Source organism: Zonotrichia albicollis, chromosome 5 (assembly GCF_047830755.1).
Source record: "Zonotrichia albicollis isolate bZonAlb1 chromosome 5, bZonAlb1.hap1, whole genome shotgun sequence".
NCBI lineage: Eukaryota > Metazoa > Chordata > Aves > Passeriformes > Passerellidae > Zonotrichia > Zonotrichia albicollis.
This window is the reverse complement of record NC_133823.1, coordinates 55,537,965-55,564,831: the sequence shown is the minus strand read 5'-3', so window position 1 is coordinate 55,564,831 and position 26,867 is coordinate 55,537,965. Positions and strand designations below refer to the sequence as shown.

The window sequence follows — 26,867 nt, the reverse complement described above, 5'->3', positions numbered from 1 at the left end:
AAATAATCTGTGCCTTTGTATAAAAAGGTTCATGTGGAACCATGGTTCTGCTGTGTGCCGTGGGGAAGAACTCTGTTCTACAATAATGAGTGAAAGATTCCATTGCACCTACAGAAAGGCCTTCCATGTGAGCTGGAAGGAAAGGCTATGCCAAAGGCTCATTGTTTCCTCCACAGAGGCACACCATTTAATATTTCTGGTACTTTTCAGATTCAGCATACTGATATTAACAAAACAGAAATTCTGAGTCAAAAGAATTATGTATGACTGCAAAGTCAGTCCTAAAGCTTTTGACACACAATTGTACATATGGTCATCATAGTCAGTGACATTTACTGTACTGATTTTTTTACCCTATTTTTTCCTCCTCATTTTTTATCTATTCTGCTCTAGCTTTATCTGTATTTATATATGGCAAATTTATGCAAGTCAGTCATCTCACAATGCTGTTCAAATTCATTATACACACTTGCAAGTCCATATGCTGCTATGTATTCTTCATTTTCCCTTTTCTTATCTCTCCCTTATTTTATCTTTAGCCTAAAGCCCCAGGGAAAAGGTGTGTGCAGGTTGCCAACAAAGAAAACAGGGGGACAAAAAATTCCGCATATACACTTCTGCAGACAGTTTTACAGTGGTTTAAAACATTAAAATCACTGGAGCTATAATGATTAGTATCTGCTTGCTCTGCAGTGTCAGAGGCCTGATTACTCAAATGCTCAAAAAATCCCAAACATCTTCTATAGCTTGTAAAGCTCCATTAATACAATACAACAAATAATAAACAGACACATTTTTATTATGCAGAGCATAAAATTAGTAAGAGATAAAAATTCACAGCAAACTCCAATAATAAAAATCATGACAATTATGGAAGACTCAGGTACAGAAGCTGTGAAGGCTGTTAGCAGGGTGTATTCTGAAACCCACTCCAGCTCTTACTGCTACATGGTTGCAGCAAAACAAGAAACACTGAGCTAAGGAAAGCCAGAGTCCTCACCACTCCCAACTCCTTCATGATCCAGCACCACACGCTGGTCACTGCTGAACTCGATTTCCTCCAGGGGAGCACTGCCTGTCAGAACTGCAGTCTCAGGAACAGGTAAGAACACTTCAGCCAACAGGGTGGTACTGCTGATACCTGTAGTTTCATAAATCTAGGAAAAATATGCGATGGGGGACAGAAGAAACAATTTACATGGGCATTCTTGAGAAGTTGAAAACATATTGCAGGGTATTTAGAGAAAAGGTTTTACTATGGCTTAAGCATGAAATAAATAATTTAAGGCAATTGTATTATTTCACTTTCTAAAATATCCAATTAGCAGACATTTTGGCAGCTATCAGCAGCTTAACTTGATGTGAATTCCTCCTACAAGTCCATCTTCTTCATTTTTCTAGTGCACCTGAGACAAGTATAACAAAGCCAGGCTTTTAAGAGCATCACTGTACAATTTGTAACTGCTTGAGACATTCCCTTGGATCAGCTGAAGATCCTGGAGGGATTCTGCCTGGCTCATTCTCCCTTGACATGAAAGGCAGGATGTGGCACACAGTCCCCAATCCAGGCAGCACTGCAGGTTGCTCATCTCTTTCCTAGCCAGCTGTAGGCTCAGAGTGATCTCAGTGGTTTCTCCATTCAATTGCTTTGAATCCAGGAAAATGGTCTTCCTTCTCCTTTTCAATTTATGCATTAAATAAATAAGCAGACAAGGGGTTTTTACATCTTTCCCTGAACTACCTGTTTTACCTAACCAGAGGAGTCTTGTAAAGGGAGAAGCAGGATCCTGATCCTATTTCATATTAACTCTGAAAAGTATTAATGTAAACCATTTATTAATTCATACTTGGAATTGGGGTTGGCAGTACCTTGATTTAACTGCACTGCTGATCAAGTCAAGCTTGTCAGTTATGGACATTACTAGAAATTATTTTTTTCCTTCTTCCCCTCCAGTAAACATTATGAGGGTTTTACTGTGTGGAAAATAACATTTTAAGATGACCATGTTAGTAATTTGATCTGCAACACAAATCAGTTTTTCCAAAATCAAGAGGCCGAACCACTAACATATTTAATCACTAGTCCCAATTATTTAATTTCTCCCATCCAAACTATAGCTTTTTACTATATATTTCTAGAAAGCATAAGCATCAAAAACATAGCAGCAAAGTTAAAGACAGGGGAAGCAAGGAAGGAGGGTAAGATTGATGATTTACAAAAGGTCTTTCATAAGTTTTTCAGTCTTTATGGCACTATCACAGAGCAAAACACAAGCACTGCAAGAGTAATTACATTTTATATCATCTTTAAAAGTTATTGCAATAAATCAACATCTACCTGTAGTTTCAAACTCTCTGGCCAATTGATTATTTGTAAATTGAAAATCTGTCCAAAGTGAACTCTAAAATCGGAACTTATTGGTCGGGTAACAGTCCTTGACACTTCCTTGGAGTTGAAAAGGACTTTAATAAATGCTGAGCGTTTCTTCACATCCTCTCGTCGCAAAACTTCTGCTCTGTAAATATGTCAAACAAGCTATCATAGCATTTTTAATAACATTTTTATTATTTATCTTTAATGAAAATCTGATTTTTCATGGGGAGACAGAACCCATCTAAAAATAGATGGTATTCCTCCAAAAAAGTCAGTATACAGGAATGACTTCAGAACTCTTACTTAACAGGTGTTTTATCTTCTTGTGAATATAAAATGATTTTAAAATGATCAAGTAAAATTTTGGATCCACAAAAACTAACTCCATATAAAAGAAGTTATTTATGAAAAATAAAATTCTCTTCCACCCTCTTCCTCCAAAGCACAAAAATTATATCAAGTTAAAATTTTGAAGTTTTCAGCCATTGGGAATACAACAGCCAAGCAGTATTCCCTGATGAGGCTATTTGTGAACCAAGTACAAAACAAAGCAGTGTTTAAATTACTGAAATACAGCAGATGTATGTTAAATGTGTGCAAATACGGAAAGTAACAGAAAACAAGTGCATTTATTTCTTTTATCCACAGTGCAATCTCTGGTTTAGTACACAATTCCTTTCTTTTCCCTTTGTTGAGTACAGCAGAGACCCTGTGCAAAGGACTGGCTAGTGAGAGTGGTACTGCCAGCAGTGACCCAGAAACAGTGAAACCAGTTTCTTTGTATCTGCACCCTGTTCTGTGCAGATGCTCATGGAAAAGCAGAAGGTTCAAAGGGATTGTGCAGACATGCATTTTTTAAGTGCACTATGTACAAGGTTATATGTGACTTGAAAATGAATTAAGTTATATCACCTTCAAAAGCAAAGGTTTCATACTAGGTGAAACAGAATGGTGAGCTCATGCATCTGAACTTGTATAAACAAGCAATTAATAAACCATAGAAATTCACAAATAAGGTAATTTGCTGGCCAACATTTATCTTACCGAGGACACTGCTCAGTTGGAGTTATGCTTCCTGAGAGGGTCAGCTCAGGAACTAGAATAGGCTCTCCAGGTTTCCTTCTGCACTTCTCAGCTTTTTCTCTAACCTGCTGCTCTATTTCCAGGCTATTGGCCACTTTAGGAGGGATGGGTTTTATGCGTTCCTCACCAAAATCATGATCTTCTGATTCTTCATCTACAAGAGTATCTTTTTTCTTTTTCTTCTTGGACTTCTGCATATAAAAACAATAACCTTCTTTCTGAATGTGTTTCAATCTCTGCAATTTTTTCTCTTGTTCTCTTGATTCACAAGTGCTAAACACAGATGGTATATGTACAGTAAAATGACAGTATAATTTAGTATTACACACAAACACATAAAAGATTTCTCTCATTGTAAAGGACTGCATCAGTTTCAGAATTCAGCAATACATTCCATTCCTATGCTTCAAAATAATAATGTGCTCCAAGCAAAACATTTACTTAATCTTCTCTACCAACTTTCAAAATCAGCATGTTTCTTGAACATTCTGGCTAGATGCTGCCTCCTCACTTGCCTGAGCTACCACGTACATTCTGTTAGGATTGAAGGGAGCTTACTCAGCCAGCAGACACAGTTGTTTGAGATGCACTGTCTGCACACACACTGACAAAACAAATGCACATGTGCCACAAACTCTGGAGCACAAGTGTTGCTGGCTTAGCAATATCTTTAGCATGAGCAGAATGATCCTTTCCCTCCCTTGTGCCAAACAAGAATAAACAAACAGAACAACACAGGCCTTTCAGCATCTCCTGAGCTACAAAACTCCAGTGTTTACATGCATGCCCAGCTTTAAACAGCTGCTAAACAATTCCTCCTTCCACAGACTTCTGGATTACTTGGAAGTACAGCTTGCTTGGAAACACCAAGCCACTTCACAACTTAACACATCATAAGCAAAAGAGGAAAGAGAGCAAACAGATTCTGCTCATTAACTAAAGCAGAAAGCCAAACATCTTGTTCACATATTGTTCTTAAAAAATACTCCTTCTTTGCTGAATTTTGTGTTATTCTTCTTGCTCCTGTATTCGCTCTTAAATTTATTTAGTCCCACCTAGCTCTAGTGTGTTTGATTCATTTCTAGTAAGAAACCAACAGGAGTGATTAAGTTAAAAAGTACTTTGAGTAAAATAAAATAAAGCACTTCAGGGTAAGAAAGAAAGGTAATTTCATTCTAAAAGGAAAGAACCAAAATCCTCTTAGTCTTAAGATAGTTGGTGACTATCACAATAAAAAGATGCCCCAATGGTATTTGTGAAGGCACGAAAGAACAGTTTGCATTGGGATCAATGTTCATGACTACCTGCCTTCATTTCAAGGTTTACACTTGATAATTTTATCCTACAAGTGAATCTACATGATGCTAATGAGTCATGTGCCCACTTGTGTTCTGATAACAGGAATTTCCAATTCTGCATATTGGCCTCTTCTCAAATATTTTAAAGCCTTCCATAGAGGCTGCATGTACATGAAAAGACTCTCCATAAAAGTACCAGCAGACACACTAGATTCTTGAAAACAGTATTTGAAGCATTTTCTTAAGCTTTATTTTTCTTTAGTATTCAAAAACCCAGGGTGCTCAAGCTGGGCAATAATCATAATAAAGTATAATCACCATCACCCCAAGGAATCCAGTATACTGCCAGCTAACTGTGAAAGCAAACCTGATTTTGCCACAGCTGATTTCAAAGATCATCTTGTTGCAGGGTGCTGCTGCAGCACCTGTACTTCCCAATATCCCAGAGAAGCACAACTGAGACCTTAACGACGGCACAGATTCTTAGCAATAAAGCTTTTCAAAGGTGAAATGCCAGAATATTAATTAAATCTTTCAGACATTCCTAAACATAGTGAGGCATTCCCAAACACATATTTACACGAGATATCAACTGCTAGCTCATTAGAAACACCCCTAATTATTCTGCTTCATCACTCATAGACACAAAGTTCACCCATGCTTTTTCTTTGCAAGAAAGAAATTAATTTAACAGAAAGGCTGCAAAAAAACTGAAAGAAAGAACTGAAGTACTGAAAATCAGTAGCAGAAAAACAGTGCCTCACAAAAACCTAATACATTGTAATTTTTTAATTAACAACTACCTGACTGACAAATTCTAAGTAGACAGAATGTATTTGAACATAAAATATACACATAACTCTGAAATTTTTTTCTGTATTAGAAGGAGAAATTTTTGACACATTTACTAGTATTTTTTTTTCTGTGAAGTTGAATGATTTAAACAAACCTGTGTCTTCTTCCAGGATTTCCAGTCACGTAGCTCAGTTTTATACTCCTCCATTTTCTTTTCATATTCTTCCATACATTCTTCTAGCAATTCCTTTATCTCAGCCTGGATTTCTGCTTCATATGCTTTTTCATCTGATTTCTGATCAACCTCTTCTCTTCAAAACAACAATTAGCAGCATGTTATATAAAATTACATAAGCAACAGAATTAAGTCTGTAACATATAACAAAAATCTACTTCTCTATGAATTAACTTCATTATATCAAAAGTATGTTTTATTTAAAAAGACTAGCACAGATACTCTTAACTGTTGATAGCAGATAATTTCATTAACTCCAGATAGTAACTTTTTTTACTTATTAGTCTGCAGACATTCCTTTCTGTTACAGTTATTACTTATTTAAACCTTTCCTCTTCCCCAAACTCAAAAGGAATAGTGGCAGGCTCAAAGTGCAGCACTGCTCAAAGTCTTACTTCTGCATATCAAAATTCTAAGTTTCTAAATTAATTAATCTTATTACAACTCAAATCAATTACAAAAAGTGTTATCAAGACATACTTCCTCAAATAAAGTTTCATGGGTGTGTTAGTGAACTTCTGAAAGTCCCGGAGGGATTTAATTTGTTTCCAAACTTTGATAATGGTCTTAAGCAACGTTCTGTCTTTTTCTTGTTCAGCATCACGAAGTCTTCTGGTTTGTCTAGAAATACACATACATAGCACAAGATCAATCAGAATTGTCTCACTCAGTGGAACAGATTGAAAACTTGGGATACCAAAAGCCAAGTGACAAGGGTTTCAGGCTGATTGATGGCTGCAGTGGTTTAAATCCAAGGAACATAAAACCCAGACTTGAAGATTGCAGGATTTTATTTCCTCCTATATTCCAGTCTCTTTCATTTAGAACAATCTGACTTCAGTTAAGTCTGTTCTGCAGAGATCTCACAGTTTTCGGAAATGCTTATTACAGCTGTACATAATTAAAAATATTTTAAAGTAGATTCATGTAAACAACAGCCCAGAAAACCTACACTGCTGCTGTGAAGTAATGCTCATTATATGTGCACATTACAAAAGATGTTTTAAACTTCATATGCCTCTAGCTCCAGTAAGAAGGACCTGAAGAGATGAAGTAATGTAAAAAGTCCTTTGACAGACGTAGAGGATTCTTAATACAAACAAAATTAACACAGTCTTTTTTGTGTCTCAGAATTGATATTTCACATTTCAACCCTCTAATTTGTTTGTAAAAGAGCTATTTATTAGCACTTTAAATGACCATCATGCACTTCCAATGTAAATGTCCATACAGAACAAGCACAGGCTGTTTCCCCTATTATCCTGGTACAAAACCAAGTCTGTGATTAAAAAAAAAACAATGTAAACTAACACATTGCTACTTGTAATGTTCAGAGAATGTGGAAAACAGAGAGAGAGTTAGAGGTAAGAGAATAAAGACATCATACATCATTTAACAGCATAAGCCAATCTACGGAAAACAATGAACAAAGAAGAAATGCAGACTTCAGAAAGCAATATGAGCAACTTGTCCACTTCATTAGCTAGCAGTTTGCACATCACTTACACATGTAGCAACCTTTTCTTTTTTGTCTACCAGATGACGCCAGAAGATGAAACACGAGGAACACAGAGATCAGTAACCACACTTATCTCATGTATGGGATTTGGAAGTAGGACCTTTCAGCAGAGAATCATCTCTGCTAAAATACATTATCCACAAGAACCTGAATCATAGAATGCACAGCATATGTTGGCTTCCTGCTTCAGGAAGTGAAGATGAATTTCCTAATCTGCAAAAGTTTTCTGTATTCAGATGACATTTCTTTCTCAAGCCAATGGAAAATTACAGCTTTGATCTCCAGAAAGCAAAGGGTATACATCTGTTACGTTATTGCAGGGTGGAGGAAACAATCAGATTATTTTCCATGCAATATGTCTGTAACTTCTCACGAGTGTTCTACATTGACCATCAGGGAAATGCAACATTAAAAGAGAGACAAGGCAGGTCAGATGATTTTACCAACATAAGTGGTCCAAGTTAGTACTGAATACCATGACAGCAAAAATTCCTGAGCCCATCTGAGCTTCATATATGTAGCAACTTCCAGTAACAGAGCTGTAGCCAAAATGAATTACAGATATGAAAAGCTCTAGAGTAATCCCAGCCAAACTCATCTCATGTTACTTGAGCAACACTGATCTCACTGATTTCAGCTGAATTTCTCCAGATTCATAATAGCATGAAACTGAACTAAAGCACTCCAGATACAGAAAAACACATCAGATACAGAGAAGATGTATTCTTTCTTACTGGAGTTCACCATCAAGCAAGCCTCAGGTGCCAAAACCCAAGAATCTCATTTCCACAGTGAATATTCCCATCTCCATTCTCATGCTTTCCCCAGGGACAGCTCCTGTCTCCAAGTACAGTATGGTAACTGCACACCTCCTGCTCCTTGTCCTCTAGCAGAAATGTTAATGAGATACTGATAAAAGTGATTCCATTTTCAATGGAAGGAATCCCTTTTCCTTCAGTATAAAATAATAAATTATAGATGGCTTTATGTTCTGCCTAAGAGGAGTGTGTGGATGCATAAGTTTACCAGATGTAAATTTCAAGGCTGAAAGTAGAATTGGTATTAAAAACATTTTTCTTCTTCATATTGTGTGTGTATAATGTGACCCATTACATCACTTTATAGTTGTTTCTTTAAATGAATACATTACTGCCTACTCTTATATTGTGAAAATCTTTCAGACTTTTGTTATTTGCTAGTTAAAAGGCTGTTCAGCATGGATATCCAAAATAACTTCTTTTTTATCATACTGCTAACACTTACAGCTCATCACTGTCCATCTGCCAAAAATAATACAAACTGTCACTACTAAGCCAAAAACTGTAGCACATTTTTATAACTCAGCTTTTCTCCAAGAACAATAACTGTGATCTTGTAAAACAAAATTCTACCACTTTATTTGTATTAACCCATTGGCAAAAACATGGCCAAAATACCTGAGAATGGGAAGGAAATCAAGAACATTTGTGTAATGAGGAAGAGGATGGAAAAAAATAGGAGTTTTGTCTGTTAAACAAATTACCTTATTGCATTGCAAAAGCTTTGTGCATCCAGCCAAAGTCTACTGAAACTGTAATTAAATTTAATTATACAAAACATACCAGTAAATAGCTACTAAGAAACTAATAAACATAATCAAATTAGACCACTTTTGAATGAAAATTTCAGCCTAAACTGTATTTTCTTCATAATGTTTTATGCAACTTATCAGTGAGAACTCTACTCTAAATAGCTCTAGAAGAATTTTGAGGATTTAAAAGTCTGACATGAATCATATTCTGTACCAACACTTAAAGGAAAAAAGGAATACAAGTTTAAAAGCCAATGAATTCATACCCACCTGATCTCCATTTTGTATTCAGGTATGCTTTGTTGAGCCACAGGAACACCATCCCCACCAGCACCTTCCATACTGTACTGCACAGCACTCCTCAAAGCATGCAGCTTAAACAAACAAACAAAAAAGGCAATTAACAGATGCCTTAACAAGGTATCCAGTGTGCTGCACTTTGAAAGGAAAGAGCAATTACTAATGACAGAAAACCCTGAACTATCCTGATTCTGCATTTACAGGGTTTTGCCATGTCTGTGAGGTGATTCCTCAGCATGACATTTTAATTAGGATCCCTGGATATGGGAGGAAGAATCACTAACTTTTATCACTGCAGATCTAATCAAGAGGAAGACTGATCTAGGGAACATTCTGAAAGCTCAGGAATGAAGGGTGGAAGTGGATAAAGACCTCAAGTCAGCAAAAACCCCCAAGTTTCACAAAAGCCTTTCTTGGGACTAGGAAGGGCCACTAAAGGCAATCCTTAGTGAATTAGAAAATCACAGAACAGAATCACAGAATCATTAAGGCTGAAAAAGACCTCCCAGATATAAACTAAATCACAGCACTAAGTGCCACATCCAATCCTTTCTTGAACATTTCCAGGGATAGTGACTCCAGTTCTTCCCAGGCCAGTGCATTCCAATATCTAATCACCATTTCACTGAAGAAATTCTTCCTGATGTACAACTTAACCTTCCCTGGCACAGCTTCTGGCCAGTCAATCCTCTTGACTTGCCTGGGATAAGAGACTGACTCCCCATCTGGCTACAGCCTCCTTTCAGGCAGTTGTAGAGGACAATAAGGGTCCCCCATGAGCATCTCCAGGTTAAACCAGCCCTGAAAAGAGGCTGTAGACAGATGTTGGTCTCTTCTGTCAAGTAACAAGCGACAGGACAACAGGAAATGGCTTCAAGTCTCAGTGAGGTTAGGTTGCATCTTGGGAAAAATAATTTCTTCACTGAAAGCTTTGTCAAGCACTGGAACAGGCTGTGCAGGGACAGTCACCATCCCTGGAGGTATTTAAAATATGTGCAGGCTGTCACTTGGGGGTTTGTGGGCTAGTGATGGATGTGGCAGGGCTGGGTTAATGGCTGAACTTGATGGTATTAGGGGTCTTTTCCAACCTTAATGAAGACATGGATAACCCAATTGTTCTGTTTCAGACAGCATTAAGGCAAATCCTTCAAAACTAACAGAACAAAATATACCAAGGAATTATTTTGAGACACTATGAAATGTCTGTCCATCATTAGAACTAGAACCAAATGCTTTATATAAAAATTCAGAAATATCTCTACACCACCTACTGACCCTCATTACACTAATATAAAAATGAGCTTGCACACAATGATTATTTTCCTGTATAATAGCTCTTTAATGTATAAAATAATTACCTTTAGTTTATGGAAATCTGAATGTATATGTACTTAATAATCCAACTAATCTTTGACAGACAAGTGTTCCTGTGTGCCCTGATGACATCAGAATTGTGTTGACAATGCCTAATGTTCATGTGCACACTTAAACCAGATAAGACCACTGCTATTACTGCCAATGAACAGAGAGAGGAAGAGGTGGCACACAGGGGATGAGCAGCTCTGTCAAGCTCACCCAGCAAGCCAAAAACAGAGGAGTCTACATCCAGCCTTGGGTTCTGCCATGTCACAAGAGTCCCACAAGTAAATGTGGCAGCAGTTTGCATTTAAAACACAGCATCTGTCACAGACACATACCTGGAAATGGGTTCCACTTCTGTACAATCTGGTGAAATTAAACTGCTTCCTTTTACTTTGATTTGATAACTGAAACTAAACTTCACTAACTTCCCTCCATCACTGAATAATGTCTTTTGCTGTCTCCCTGTCAGAGCTGCTGTACACAATCCTGTAATGTCTAATCTGTCACTCACTGGGAAACATTTTGGGTACTCTAAGGAATACTATGCAAAATGTTATTGTATTCCTTTTACCTCAGAGTTAATTCAAATTCAAAGATCAAAGAAATTCTTAATCTTAAAAATGCAATTCTGCACTGAACACACAGCAACTCAGTAAAATATTTAGGGTTTCAACTTCTGACAAGTTCAGCTTTTACCTTAAACTGTCATGTCATTGTCTCAACAAAGTATGGAGACAGAATAGAAATACCTTGTCTGTGAGAAGTTTGGTAAGATTCTTCTGTTTTCTTGCTAAATACTGATCATATAACTGAGCCAGTTTAGCTGCTAACACATGCTCACGGCTAAAACAGGGATGATGGGTGAATATCAGTCCAGAAATATCAATATCCAATTGAAACATCCCCTGAAAATCTCCAGGTCCAACAAGATACTGATTGGTAGATGTCATTTTTATTGCCTGAAAGAAAAAAAAGAATAAAATAGATTTACAGATTCTTACAACAGTATCTTTCAAGGATTTTCTTTGTCAGAAAATGACCCATCTAGCTACATATAAATGCTGATTCAAACTGTGTTAACTTCTTGCCTTATTGACAAGTGGGTGGTACAAAACCACCATGGATATTCCACACAAAAGAATTTTCATAGTCCACGTGAGGCTGAAATAAGAAGTCATCTTCCTATACTGAAGGTTCTGCTGAGCAATGAAGAGAATGACACTGGATTACAAAAAGCAGAGCCTGCTAGTTCTCTTTTGCCACATTTGTTTAGTATTTAGTTTTATTTAGTTTTGTTTCCTCTTAGAACTGAGCTCTAGGATAGGGTCCAGCTCTCAGAACAGCTCTCTTTGTAGATTAGGAAGACGAGGAGCTCTCCTTGTAAATTGTGTAGATTAGGAAATATATTATATTTCCTAATATTTTATATATTGCTTCCCCATTCAAACACCAGGGAAATTCAGACCAACAAAGGCAAATGAAAGTTTTCAGCAACAAAGTTTAAAAAAAGTACTTCAATCCACTGGACAGAAAGACATCCATGGCTTACATCCTCAAATTAATGAAATCAGAAGAGAATTAACACTGCTTCCAGCCTGACTACTCCCGCTCCCTTATTAAGATCCTTCAGAAGACATTCACCAGAAGACATTCACCAGAAGACATTCACCAGAGGCACTACAGTGCTGTAAAAGATTTTTAGTTATGTAGTGTTTGTTGTAGTCCCTTCCTGAGAACAGGAAAAAGAAAGATTTGGAAGGAAATTTAGCTGTTGCATAGGACTTATTTAGCTCTTTTACGGGACTGATATAAATGGCCATGAAACACACTGGAGTCCACCTGATCCTTCCACATTCAGTTTCTCATCAAAAGATACCATGTGTCATAGGAATGACAACTTTGAATTCCTTATGCTTTAACTATTTTTCTGCCCATAAAGGACCCTTAAGCTCAGTGTCTTACCACTGTGACTTAGATATTTCTATGTCACTGTTCATGTTAACGTGGTGTTCCTGAACCATGAGCTCCCTTGGCCTATCTTTACATGATCTAACCAGGAAATTTCTCCTGCCTGCAGAAGCACCCTGCACAGATCTGTGCCACTGGATGCAGCCTGTGCACTGCATATTTACCACCAGCATCAACTGAAGGGCGACATTTAAATCTCTATCAACAACAACAGTCAGAAATACTTATGTGTCCCAAATGAGCACTCTATTTTAAAGTCTTAAAAGTCAGCTTTTCCAAAGGGAAACAGAGTTCTAGCAAGCAGAACAAGTAAAGCTTGCTTCAAGATTGCTGAATGGTTTTAACTGAAACTTATTTTGACTTGTACCAATTGCACATTGAAACTGCTGTTTGCCAGGGTAGGTATGCTGTGACTGGAAAAAAAAAAAACAACCACAAAAACCCCTGCAAACAAAACAAAACAAACATGAAAAACAACAAAGAAAAAACTCCACAACCTCCCCAAAATATCTGAATTGCTGCTACATAACTCAAAATTAGTCTAAATGAGCAAACTCTATATATACACTAATATAGGAACTATTCTACTTTGGCATGAGAACATCCAAGGGAGCCTCACAATGATCTCAGTGGCTCAGATTTTAAGGTGTTTGTCAGGAGCTGACACTTTACTACTTCAACCAGCACCACCTAAACTCTTCATCCATTTGTATGCATTTTTAAAGGAAAAAACCAGATATATACTTAATAAAGTAGAACTCATTTAAATAACAGATTTGAAATCACAAAAACCAATTAATAGTCATGGTTCTTAGCACAAAACCCGTCATGTCACCTGGGTTTCTGGTGCAGAAGAACTGGGACACAGTCTCAGGAATCTCATATATGAAATATGCTTACCTTTCTATAGACTGTTTCAAGTTCTGGTGCAAGGCCTTCTTCAAGTGAGAATATTGGAGGCCTAGTACAAGACTGTTTAATTGGATTAGGCAATGCTAAGATTTTGCCATCATCACCAAACCATTCTTTCCCCTATGAAGGAAAACAAAATTATATATTGTTTCTTAGTTTATAAAGGAATTACTTGCAAAATCAAAATTATTGTAAAAAATACAGAATAAAAGGTGACTATGGATTATTTGTGACTGAAATAACCAAAACTTTCCTAATACACCAAAATGAAATCTTAAAAAATATACTAAAGTAAGTTTTGAAATTAAAAGACCAAGATGTTGCTCAAACTTTGATTATACTGATTTATTTTTCCATTCAGTGTTATAGATTTGAAAGAAAAAAATCAACATGTCACTTATTTAAATGTTATTTTCTTAAATCACTAGAATGGAAAGAATTTTAAGTCTTGCTTTACACAAGAGCTAAATGGCAGCTCAGATGATTTACCAAAGCACCTCTCAAATCTTCTAGTCCAAAACCTGAACTACTTAAACAGCATCTACGAAAGCAGACCAGGTAAGTATTTAACAAGCAATTGCTATCCATGGCCTTGCATGTTCAGCATTGTCCTAATTCATCCCTCTGCACTCTTTACTTGGATTCAAATACAGCTTAAACCAGTGCAGCTGTCCAAGGATGCTGCCCTACCCTGTTAGTTTCATACCTGTTCTATATACCTTGTATTTATATTTATTATTATTTTCAATACCTGACCATTGAGCCAAATGTTGATGTGGGAACACCATGAAGCCAAGCAGAAAACTAACTGGGTTCAAACTGCCCATTCAAGAATTTTAGATGTTCCCACATTTGCAAAAGCACAAGAAGAATACACAGAATCACAAAAAAAAAATAAAAAGGGCAGCAACTGCTCAGGAGTTTAAGTCTATACTGAATACACACATTACCATGTACAGGATGATAATATAGGAGGACAAAATATATCCAAGCTACTTTCCCAAGTCTGCAAGACATACTTAAAAATCTGAAAGGATTCTAAAACCTCTCTGATAATCTATACCAATATTTAATTGGCCTTACAGTCTGATCAGTGGTCTGTTACCCAGCAGGCTAAAAGCAGAGCCAAGAAAAGATATCAGTTTTTTAAGACCCAGTCTGATGTTCTGACAGTGGGGTTACACTAAAAACAGGCTCCCACAATCTATTTCCCAATATCTGATGCTGCTGAACATTTTTAAAATGAAAGCTCTATATTAGCAAGACCATCCACTTACTTAACTATAACAAAAATAAGATACTTATAAAGATAAATAAAATACTAATAAAAGTTACAACTAAAAAGGTAGCAGTGACTTACTTGGTCCTGTCTGAGTATTCTGTTTTCTAAAATATTTTGATTAGACTGTGTTACAAAGGGCCTTTCTCCAGTGTAAAGACCTTCATCCTCAAGGTACCTGGGCTGCATATTTCTAGGCATCTTCTCAGAAGCAGGCACTAATGAGACATTAAGAAGAAAATCATGTAAAATGTCTTGTAACTGTAGTTTTAGTTTGTTAATTCTTAAAATGATTGGCATTGTGTTTAAAGTATGCTGTCAGAAGTATTTTACTGCAAAGGTAAAAAAGAAATATAGAATTAAAACAGATCCTTATCTTAATCAAGACAGATATTTCATACTAGTACCACAAAGCATCACAATTCTAATAAACCAATAACTAAAAATTTTCTTACCAAAAATTACTTCCAAGTTACTTAGTGGCAATAAGTGTTAATGGCTGCTTGCAGAACAGTGTAAAAAGCCTGGAGTAGCAACTGACTAGAGAAGCATTTCTAAGTCTTTCCAATGGAAAATGAAACTTTCAGACTAATCAGACCTTCAGTTAATAAATAGTTTGCTTAAGACAGTCTCATACAAAATACAAAACATGCCTAAAAGAGTTATTTCAGCCAAATAACAGCAGGTGTAATTTGAAGACCTGCCTGCAAGGCTGTTTCACTGTGTGTATGGATTCAGTATTTTTGAAGAAGCAATCTCAAAACAGGGAAGGATTGTGCTGAGGGTTACAACAAAAGTTCTCCCCTAAATCAGAACACAGTGGATCACACAAGAAGTAGTCAGAACTAATTTACAAGACACAAAAAACCAGAGGCACACAGTGTCAAATATTATGACATTGCACTGCAAGCTGCATTGGTACCATTTCAGTACATACTGGGAGACTTGCTTCTATTTCTTCCAGTTCAAATATCAAATAGCAAGTGCTACTATAACGCAATTTTCTAGGACTTTGAAGTTCTGTGGGAATAAAGCAAAAAAGGCAGAGATATGATCATTGCTGCATACAATAAATACCAGCAGAGGAGAGGCTAGCACCTTGCACTTCCTACAGACAGCAGTGAGGAAATTACCCCCAGGCAACTGAGGTGCCCTGAGCACACCTTCCAGCGCATCAGGTGCTGACCTGCTGAGGTGTGCATGCTCCCAGCTGATCCATCTGCCAGACATTTTCACACTCAACTGGATGAGCAGTGCCAGAGAGCTGCAATGAAACATCTCTCTCTGCGGCCAGAGATAGTCAGTACAAGATTTACTCAGCAGATCAGAGGGTGCCAGGCTATGCAAAAATCCAGGAACCAGATGGATAACCACTATCTTCATACCTGCTAACATGCTGGGAATGAAGAGAAATTCTTTTTCCCTTTTCAGTTGCTCAGTGTAGCTTTCACAATCAACAGGTTTCACTACTACAAGGTCTTCATCTGTCTGTCCTATGAATAAATCATCTTTCACCAGGCATACGTCTTCATCCTATTGGTTAAGTGCAAACATCTCTGTCAGTTTGTCTGTTTCTAAAGAAAGTTTCTTGAGAAAGTACAGTTTGAGAATTTTTAAGGAAACCAAAGATGCTGTTTTATATAGACAAATAAAATTAATAAAAGTCTGAATAAAAAATATTAACATTTATCCTATAGTTCTCACCATTTCGTCCTCCTCTTGTTCATCTTCATGAGTTTCGTCACATTCCTCTTCTACCTCTTCTTCTTCACTTAATCCATTCTTTTTCATGGCTCCAGTTTTCAATTTCTCTGCTGCAGCATCAAAATTGAAGGTAAAGAAATTATATGCTTCTTCCTCAGAAGGAAAATCATTCTGTAACTAAAAAAAGAAGACAAAGATAATTTATTATGGTATTCTTAAGACAATTAGGGCAAGTGAATAAATTGAATAAATCTGCCCATTAATAATATGAAACAGCAGCATGTATAAACATTTGTTACAAGATAATTATTATTTTATCTCAAACAGAACTCACTCAAATGCTGAAGCTAACTGAAATTGTAAATGATTCATGAAACTTTCTCTATTTCTATATATTAATTCAATATTTCTTGCAAAGTTTTGTTTAAAAAGTTACCTGGTCTAATTTTAACATTCTTATTGTTTTAAATCTAAATAATTTGTGAATCAGAACACCAAAGTTTAAGTTCTGGCCATATTGCAGGTACCCAGGTAAATGATATCAAGAGAAATTTCTAATGGCCTTTTGCCTCTGAAGGATCCAGGACCCTTTAGCTTTAGGATGAATCCTCTAAGAAAAGAATTAACATTAGTACTTTGTGGCTAATAAATGTAAATGTAAAATGCTTTAACTGCCAACTGGTGGCATTCAATAAAAAGGATTTAAACAGAAGACGCATTTTTCCTGCAAACTCCAGTAGTGTCCGGATGGATTTACTAGAGCCTTTTGGGATTTTTAATCAAATGTCCCAAAGCCACTCTTGTATTTGATGAAGGTTCCTTTTATATACTTCAATTGCTGGCATATACTGCTTATGAATTTTTAAATTAAATAAAATCTTCGCCACTGCTTAAGACTGAATTCTGTCTCCTTCTTCAAACAGAATCATGAAGCCATATAAAGGTTAAATTAAATTAATATTCATTATTGAAATGGAGGAATTGGTACTTACTGTTGACTTTTGCTTAAGCTTTTTTACAGAATCACGAAATTTTACTTTTGATGGTAAGCGTGAGTCACCCTCTGGCATCTCCCTGGATTTATCATTGCCTGACTGCATAAAAACATATACATAAATTTTAACATAATTTAGTGAATCATAAAAAAATGCAAACAATTGACAGTTATTAGATATTGGGTTTTTACAGAAAAAAATAACAAAAGAAAACATCACCACTGTGGTAACAAAGGGACTGCACATTTATTTTACAAGGGTACATCTGACTGTTAGTTAATTCCTTTGGGTCAACAAATAGATTGTAGAGTATGAAGAAAAGGTTCATTGCCTAAATGACAGTAGCTGTCTTCACTGCTGCTGGGATCATTGTTCCTGCACTCCTGAACACAAGCAACCACAGGCTGAGTCCAGAGGGAGAGCAGGGAGGCAGCAGGGGCTGCCCTGGGCAGACAGCCCCAGCAGGGCAGCAGGGCCAGGGGTGCTGCTGGCAGGGGCTGCAGCCCAGGGGAGCCAGGGCTCCTCTCAGACAAGCCCTGCTGCAATCAGGAAAACACTCTTTGGTATTGTTTATAAATGTGTTGTTCATGGCTTGGGTGCTGAAATACACACTTGATTATTGATTTTATTCTGTCAAACATTATTGCTAGGCTACTCTCTAACCCCATGGGTGACACACCCCTGCCTTTCCTTGAAATAGGTATCATGTTTATCCACTCCCAGTCAAGATCACTGTAAAGGTCACTGGTTCTGAGGTTGCTTCAGCAACTTCATTTAACTGCTTCAAAGTGATTTTCATCAGGCTTAACCAACAAAAACACATCTACCATTCTATCTGTTCTTCCATTTTATCTGTTCTTCTTCTTTGTGGCCTGAATTGTTAGATTAAAGGGAGACAATTCTTAAATTCACCTCTATTACACCTGTATTTAAAAATAATAATATCAAAAAGAAAATCTCAGACTCTGTCAATCTGATGGCCACTTGTTTAACAACAAAATAATACCTTGTGCATAAATAGGTACAAGAGAGAAAACCAACACGTAGAAGGTTTCACATATACTTGATATAAAATTAATAAACAAATCCAATAAGGATATCACTTCTGCATTTTCCTAATACAAATATATTCAAACAGTATTACTTAACTGAAAGCTGTAACAATTACTTATACGATAACATTGCCAAGAATCTTCCCACAACACACGACACGGCAATTCGTCCCTAGACAGGTGATTTAGCCAGGCTAAATCACATTGTTTGGAATTCCATATAAAGGTGTTACTGCTATATGCTGTTATTTCCTGGGAATAACACATTCTTTGGAACACATTTTCTACAGGCAACTACACAGGCAGAGCCTCTGGTTTTTTTCTTAATAAAAAATTCATTTTTTGACAAAGAACATGCTTATACAAAAAAATTCAACATAAAATGGTAACAAGGAAATGCAATAAAACACAATGACAAAGTTAATATCTGGCATTTAGCAATTGCACTGCTCAAATTTATTTAAAGCTCTATTGCAGTGGGAGATTTATATAAAGGTCCTGTTACAGTAAATTTTAAAAACTTCAAGGCATCTTAAGCAACAGAAGTCAAAAAACTCTAAATGACACAATTTTCACATGATATCCATACTACAATTTATTACTGTTAAATAAATACTATAAAAATAATAACCAGGATGGTTCCTTTCTGGTTACTAATTCAAACAGCAGTATAATTCTGTTAAATGAAATTGATCTTCAAGAGTGTGCAGACTTTGATTTTTTTCATGTTTCACACTCACTTTCTTTTGATAAGAACAGCAAGACAGAATGAACACTTTTACCCTTTTATCCAGTCCAACTCCTGGTTTTCTTTCTCTGGTGCCTTTTAAGCCTCTTGGTTGTGAGCTGGGGTCTTCTTGTGATAAAGTAATTTCAGCTTTTGTCTAAGCAAACAAATGAAAAAAACGTTTAGCTGTAATAGAAACAGAAATAGGTCAAAGCTAAAATGATTCCCAGGAACTCAACACTTACTTATATTTGTGTTAGGGACAGAATCTATAATTATAAAATCAGCTTAAGTGGTTTTCCAGATCCATGTATTAACACACCTTATTAAATTGTACAGCAAACACACAAAGAAATCCATTGCTTCCAAAATAGTGTAAGAAATTTTTTGGCAAAGAACACAGAATGATTGTAATGATTGTATCATCTGAATTACAAAACAATTATACCTTTTATGTTACTATCAACAAATTAAATATTAACTTTAGAAAAGAAAAAAGCAATACAGAATGTAACTGTACTCATGAACTGAGTACTCTTTGAGCTTCAGAAATAAAAAAACAGCTATCCCAACTCAAATTCACACAGCACAAAGCAAGCAAAATGAAGGACTGAGGTCGATCTAACAGGACTTCTGAAGGATTCTTACCCTTGCTGCTTTTAGTTTCTCTCTCATTCGCTGCCTAACTGAAAGCTCTGCAGAGCTTGTCCTTGATGTAGAAGGAACAGGTGGCAACTCTGAAACAAAAAAAAAAGGAAATATGTTTAAATTAAGTATTTTCTGAAATAAATGTATGGAAAATAAAACCATTTATACCAGAATTCCATGTTCCAGGAGAAAGAAATTGCATGAGAAAATATGAATGAATGAAACATTTTTTTTTTTGGAATCCAGTCCTTACAGTTTAAATGCCTTATAATTTAAATGCCTTTAAACTACAGCACATCTATCTTTCATTATATACTTTGAACCACTGTAAGAAATGCTTAAGCACACTTTTAGTCTACCAACATTTAGAAAAGAAAAATACATTAAGATAAACCTCACTTCTACTGATTCTACTCAGAATCATCAAGAGATTTGGAAGAATTCTAATATTTCCAAATTATACAATTTATTGCTTGTATTTCTAGAAAAGAAACATTCATTGCATTTGGAAACTTTTAAAAGAATGAACAAGGTGCAAGTGCTAACCCCTTATTTTGCAAGAATTTTCAGCATCTGCCTCAATCTAACACCTTTAAAAGATTTATTAATGAATTGAATGGAGCAATAGTGTTTACTTGTGTACAGAAAACACAAGCAAGAATTCTCAGAAAGTCACATTTTCTCACAGATGGCCTTGAAAAGTTTTTGGAATTGGGAAAAAACTCTAGCAATTTTTGAAACTTCAGGCTCATGAAAGATTATGGCACACAGAAAAAAGGCTCTGTCTCCTGGAGATGGAAATGATGAACTTTAATTGCAGTTTGAAAGGTGGGTACACACTGCAAAAAAAATTTAACTTTTTATTCTAACACTGGAACTGAGTGCCTTAAACAGTTATGGAACCTTCACTAGTGCAAGCTTTTAAGTTAAAAAACAAAACCAAACAAACAGATAAACCCCAACCCTCAAAGAAACTCAATCAACCAAAAAACCACACCAAACCCAAGTATCAAGACTTAGAAAAAAATATTTCACGGAAGAAGCTGGTCTAGATTTACCTTTAGATTTTCCTCTTGTGACTTTTTTCTACTATTTTATTCTGTTCAGTTAGCATGCAAAAACATATTCTATTTCATTGCTGCAAATCTGTCATTCAATTCCATTCTGACAAATGCAAACTAGAAAGCAACAGATTAGATGATCTGAAATCCTTTACAATTGTCTGTAAACATTTCCAGACAAGCTAGGTCAACAGTGTAAACATACAAAATTAGGGCAGAAAAAAATCTGCTGCTACTTTAGGCACTCATAGAGCATCAGAGCTTATGCTCTGTATGCAGAATTCTTTATTAATTCACCTGTTCCTTGAGACAACAGCGTCATTATCTTTTCTATATATAATGAAAACCATTTTAAGGCCTCGGCAGTTGCATCAAATACTGTGAGATACTGCAGCTTTTTGAAAAAAAGGCCACATTAAAAAATGGTTTTGTTACTTTATTTCTCTGGACAAACACTTTTGCTCTGCTTATGTGAATGGGCTCTACAGCCAACTAAGTTGTGCTCAACTTCAAAATACATCTTTGAAGTGAAGAAAGAAAAACTGATATCCATGAACACATTACTTTGCAGGATCACCACCAGAAGGCTTAAAAGCATCCACACCATGTTTTACATTGGAAGTGTAATTATCCTACAGTGGCTTTGTATTTTATGTCAGGCAGATCTAACAAGTTTGCCGGATAGTCAAACTGAAATTAAACCTGAGAACCTGAAAATGTCATGCAGTGCTTTCCCTTGATTTCATCTGCACTCAGAGGGGGCCAGAGCCTCTGCATCTCGGTGTGGCTTCACAGCTCTCTGCACTGGCACTGACTCAGAACTTCTGCAAGTACCTCACAGGGTGCAGCAGCCAGGTACAAGGCAGATGTTAATGCTGTGACCAAGCATCAGTTACCTGAATGAAAATAGGGAATGGTAACTTCCAGCACAGATCCTAGGAAAACTGCTGTATTTTTCATGGATACAACTGCAGAAATGCACAATAAGACACGAACCCAACAATGAAGAAGAGTTCACAGCAACACTGCAGTTGTGCTGGTTTCACAAGGCAATAACTACCAGACACAGACTTTTTATTTAAAGCAATTCTTCTTTTGAAGCCCTTATTTGCTAGTCTGATGAGTGGACTGACATATAGCCATGTCATTCCATTTAAGAAAAATATAAAGGCATTAAGCACACATATAATTGGATTAGAGTAAAATACTGAATTTCTGCAAACAGACTGCATTAAAAATAGTAGAGACTGACTGAATGTTTGAAAGACTAGTATAGAAATTATGCTGAATATTAAGTGAAGAAGTAGCTGATGGACACGTTTCAAGAAAAGCTTGCCAAGAATGATAATCATTCCATGCTAGAAGAAAATAAACCACCTATTTGAGGGACGTGCGTGACAAATTGATGATTCCAGAAAAATTATCTACTTCCCACTTGTCTTAAAATACAGTTCCCTTTTCCTGAAAAAAGCAGTCTGGGGGTGTGTACATTTTTAACACCACAGATTTAACATAATATGGTGACAACTGACAAACTAAAAAGGCCTCAGAATAGAGGTGATATATTATCACAGGCATTAAAATAAAAGCAAAACCAGATAGTGGAGCAAACAGACAATGCAGAACTTTTCAATGGCACCTGAAAAACTGCACAGGGAAATTATTATTATTTTTTAAATAGTTAGCTATCATTTGGCAAGAAAACGATAATCAGAAATTAATACATAAAGCATCACTCTAGCAAAGGAGTGAGAAACTCAAACCTACTCTCACTTGATAACTGGGCAACACAATAGCTAACAGCAGCTGTCAGCATATTCAAAACCATAACATACAGAACATGGAAATTTAAATTATTTATAAATCTGTGAAACTGAATCCTGGAGAGGTGAGGAGAACTGAATTAAGCTTTGAATAGATACATGAAGGCTTCAGCTCAAGGTGTTGCCTTTCTCAAAATGTGAGATGCAACTTCAAAAAATCCAACCAAATAGATGGATAAATTATACTGCAATTAAGTAAACCATTGCTACAGAATTCTATCCAGAATATCTCATACTGTACTTTTCACTTGATGATATGAAGTTTGCAAAATTAAAGGTATTTTGGAAGCAAAAGTAACAGAGCAAAATACTTAGGAAAAGAAAACATTTATCACATATGGAAACTAGTGACTAGTTTTCTTCTGAAGAGTACTGCTGAGCTATTCTGTTTATTCTTGGAAAATAAGCTTCTGTAAAAAAAATAACTAGAGGTTATCTAGTTATAAAAAAAAAATCACTAGAGGGTGCCTCAATTTCTCCATGCAATCAACTCTGAAAATTGTTTGGACTCTGTCTGTCAACAGCATAGCACTTCCTAGCACAAGCTGGTACAGTGAGACTCAGAAAACTTACAGAAGAAATGTATGCAGACACTGAAGAGCTGGAAACATCCCTAAACTGTGAATTAGGCAAATTAAATTGTAAATTGTCTTTAAAAATTTGTCTGTGCCATATTTTGTTAAAATGTGCTTAAGGATGGTATGTACATTTTATTTTGGTAAAACTTGATGCTGATGAAAAACCAAGTATGTTTACACTTCACTAGATTTTTGTTCTACTGATTTTTTAATATTCTGCTCTTAATTAGATCTTTTATGCATTCTATTTAGGTAAACCATAAACCCATGCAGAAAGATTAGACATCCAGTTCTACCAGTTTCCCACCACCACCTCACTGTCTTACACTGTAGGAGTATTTAATGTGTGACATTAAAATAGAATGCCAATAAATCTATACATCTTCATACCCATGAGAAACACTTCAAGCACAAATTATGAGGTTTACAGTTACAATAGGGTTGGAAGACACCTTTGGAGATCATCCAGTCCAATCCCCATGGCAAGGCAGTCACCTAGAGCAGCTTACACAGGAATGTGTCCTGGTGGGTTTTAAGTATCTCCAGAGTGGGAGACTCCAAGACCTCCCTAGGCAGCATCTTCCAGTTTTCTGCCACCCTCTATGTAAAAAACTCCTTCTCATGTTGAAGTGAAACTTTTCAGTTTATGACCATGGCTCCATGTCCTGTTGCCAGGCACCACTGAAAAGCCTGGCACCCTTCTCTAGGCCCCTGCATTAATGAGATCCCTTCTCAGCCCTCTCCAGAGTAAACAGGCACAGCTCCCACACTCTCTTTTCATAAGAGAAACATGCCAGACCCCTCAGCATCTTCACGGCCCTCCACTGGACCCTCTCCAGTAGCTCTATGTTTTTCTTAGTCCTGAGGAGCCCACAGCTGGACATGGCTCTCCAGAAGTGGCCTCACTATGGTCAAGCAGAGGGAGAAGATCACCCCTCTGGACCTGCTGGCCACCTATTCCTGAGGCACCCGAGGATACCATTGGTCCTCCTGGCACAAGGGCACTGCTGGCTCATGGACAGTTTGTCATCCAGGACTCCCAGGTCCTTTTCAGCAGAGCTGCTCTTTAGCAGGTCAGTCCCCAGCCTGTGCTGGTACCTGGGGCCATTCCTCCCCAAGTGCAGGACCCCACACTTGCCCTTGCTGAACCTCACTGAGTTTCCCTCTGCCCAGCTCCAGCCCATCGAGGTCCCACTGAATGGCACCACAGCCTCAGGTGTGGCATAAATGCACACCTGAGCCACTCCCCCAGTCTGCACCACCAGGAAACCTGCTGAGGGCACATTCTATCCCATTGTCCAGGTTGCTGACAAATTGAGCGAGACTGGACTCACTATTGATTCCTAGGGAACGCCATGGACAACTCTGCTGCCCACAGCCCTCTGAGCTCTGCCATTCAGCCAGCTCCTGATCCACCTCACTGTCCACTCACCTAACCCACATTTCCTGAGCTTACCTGCACAGATACCATGGGAGACAGTGCAAAACCCTTGTGAAGTCCAGACAGACAACACCCATTGCTGTCCCCTCATTGATCCATCCTGCCGTGCCATGACAGGCAGCTGTCAGGTTGATTTCCCCATGGCAGAGCCAGGCTGACTACTCCACATGACTTTATTCTACACGCTTGGTGATGACCTCTGGAATTATCTGCTCCATCACCTTCCCAGGGATGGAGACAAGGCTGACTGGCCAGTCCAATTACAAAAACAGCCCACATCTACACAAATGTATCTGAAAAACGAAGGGCTTTTCATAATCTAACCACATTTAACAGCAATAGGAGGAGGTCGCTGGAGTGCAGCGCTGCCTGTCCGCTCGAAGCCGGAGCTGACCCGGTGTGACAAACACAGACCCCCGCCCATCCCTCGGATGCCAGCAGGGAGCACACAGGAGGAGCGAGGAGCAGACCGGGAGCGCCGCACGCTCCTCCCTCAGCAGCGCTGCCGTTGTGCCCGCGGGGAGCCCCGGAGCGGGGCCGGGTCCCGCAGAACAGCGCCGGGATTGGCACAAGAGCCCGCCGGAGCCGCGCCCGCCGCTGGGAGTCACTCACCGCGCACAGCCTCTGTCTCGGCGGCGGCGCTGGGCCGTGCTGCCGACATGGTGCCGCTGCGCTCGGCCCGCGGCCCGCCGGGACCCGCAGCGCTAGGCAGCAGCGGGGAGGGAAAGGCGATGGCAGCGGCGGCGCGGCCCGGCCCGGAGCGGGACCCGGAGTGGGGCCCGGCCCGGGGCAGAGCGAGCGCGCCTGCGCGGGGCTGCGCGTGCGCGGGGCCGGGCGCGCGCGGCGGGGTCCCGGCCGGGACAGACGGAGAGAGGGACGGTCTGAGGGACGGACGGACACCCGTCCGCACTGGCTTCACACCAGTATATCTTATATATACAGTTATAGACATCTGCCTTATCTTTACAGTTAATCTCCTCACACCATTGGGGTTTGAGCATTCCTTTCCCCTCCTGACATTTTACTGTTTAAACATAATCACCTCAAAAACTGCTCTGCAGGTGAGCAAACGGAATAACTTCGTGGTTTTGTGACCTACGCAAGGCTAAGTATATTCAACAATAATTTGAACATGATTTAATCCGCGCTCTTAATCCGCAGTCATACTTTGAGTATGGATCAAAATGAAATAGAATTTTAAAAAGCCAAAAATCCAAAACACATCGAGGGTGCCTGCTTCCAGCACTGGTACTTAAGAGTTGCTGTGTATTTGCACAGAAATTAATTGTGCAGATCTGAAAGAACTGGAATGGTACTGCCAGGTGAGAAGAACTTAAAAGAGAGTCTTGCCTTACTTATTTCACTTTTCACAGCTATATATGTGAAAGATTCCTATTATTCTCAGTGAAAAGCAATCATAAAACATGTTTGTCTCCAAGAACTGGACACTAACTTCCATGATTATCCTAGGGATTCTTCACTGCAGTTCTCCTGGGCAGTGGCTGATACCTGGCTGTCACAAGCAACGCAGGAATTACTCATGACAGATACGCTTCAATATGTGCATAATGATCATGAGAGATGTTCCACCTGTCATTTCCCCCCCCGCCAAACACTTAAATCACACGATGTAACATACAGGCTTAGTATGTGTAAAAAACCTTGATTTTTTTTCATATAGGAATGATTAAAAATATATGTATGCATTCAGTTATTCCATATAATAGTGAATAATGTGGGCCAGTATCTGCTGTATGAACACTCGTGGTTTTTGTTTTTTTTTTTACATAAACAACCCATCTTTGATCCATAAAGCCCACTGTAATATTCAGATCACAGGGATATGTTCCTTTTCCCCCTGCTTTCAGCCTTGGGCTGAAATCACTTCTATTCCCCAAATTACTTTGGTTTTGTTTCCACTAGAAAGTGGCTGTATTTGTTTACAAGCACTGGGGAAAGTTTTACATTTATATCTACACAACTCAATTTGTTGCTACTCTTCCTGCAAGTTCCTGTCCTTCTTTACCTTTCCCAGATGGAAAAGCAGCCGTGGCTGTAACTTGTTCCTGGCACAAAGTTTGTGCCAGCCTGGCTGCACTTGTGCCAAACCCAAGGGCTGATGTGCTGTGCTCACAGATTAAGT

At 38.0% G+C, this 26,867-nt stretch overlaps 1 protein-coding gene across 5 annotated transcripts in view; it reads right to left on the bottom strand.

The window, feature by feature from the left end:
- CC2D2A (coiled-coil and C2 domain containing 2A) overlaps positions 1-25,642 on the bottom strand; it is a 55,074-nt gene extending 29,432 nt beyond the window's left edge. For 3 of the 5 annotated variants that reach the window (XM_074541774.1, XM_074541776.1, XM_074541777.1), the window contains exons 1-15: positions 25,337-25,642; positions 19,822-19,910; positions 19,229-19,330; positions 17,392-17,493; positions 16,400-16,576; positions 16,081-16,228; positions 14,777-14,913; positions 13,405-13,536; positions 11,286-11,495; positions 9,145-9,248; positions 6,266-6,406; positions 5,705-5,861; positions 3,419-3,648; positions 2,339-2,516; positions 1,001-1,157 (exon numbers count right to left, since the gene is read on the bottom strand). In XM_074541774.1, coding sequence (XP_074397875.1) covers positions 1,001-1,157; positions 2,339-2,516; positions 3,419-3,648; positions 5,705-5,861; positions 6,266-6,406; positions 9,145-9,248; positions 11,286-11,495; positions 13,405-13,536; positions 14,777-14,913; positions 16,081-16,228; positions 16,400-16,576; positions 17,392-17,493; positions 19,229-19,330; positions 19,822-19,910; positions 25,337-25,385 — 2,113 coding nt within the window. In that variant the 5' untranslated portion in view covers positions 25,386-25,642. Of the gene's footprint in view, positions 1-1,000; positions 1,158-2,338; positions 2,517-3,418; positions 3,649-5,704; positions 5,862-6,265; positions 6,407-9,144; positions 9,249-11,285; positions 11,496-13,404; positions 13,537-14,776; positions 14,914-16,080; positions 16,229-16,399; positions 16,577-17,391; positions 17,494-19,228; positions 19,331-19,821; positions 19,911-25,336 lie in introns of those variants that run through there. The other 2 variants (XM_074541775.1, XM_074541778.1) reach the window with 2 other exon arrangements.
- Positions 25,643-26,867: the final 1,225 nt, after the last annotated feature.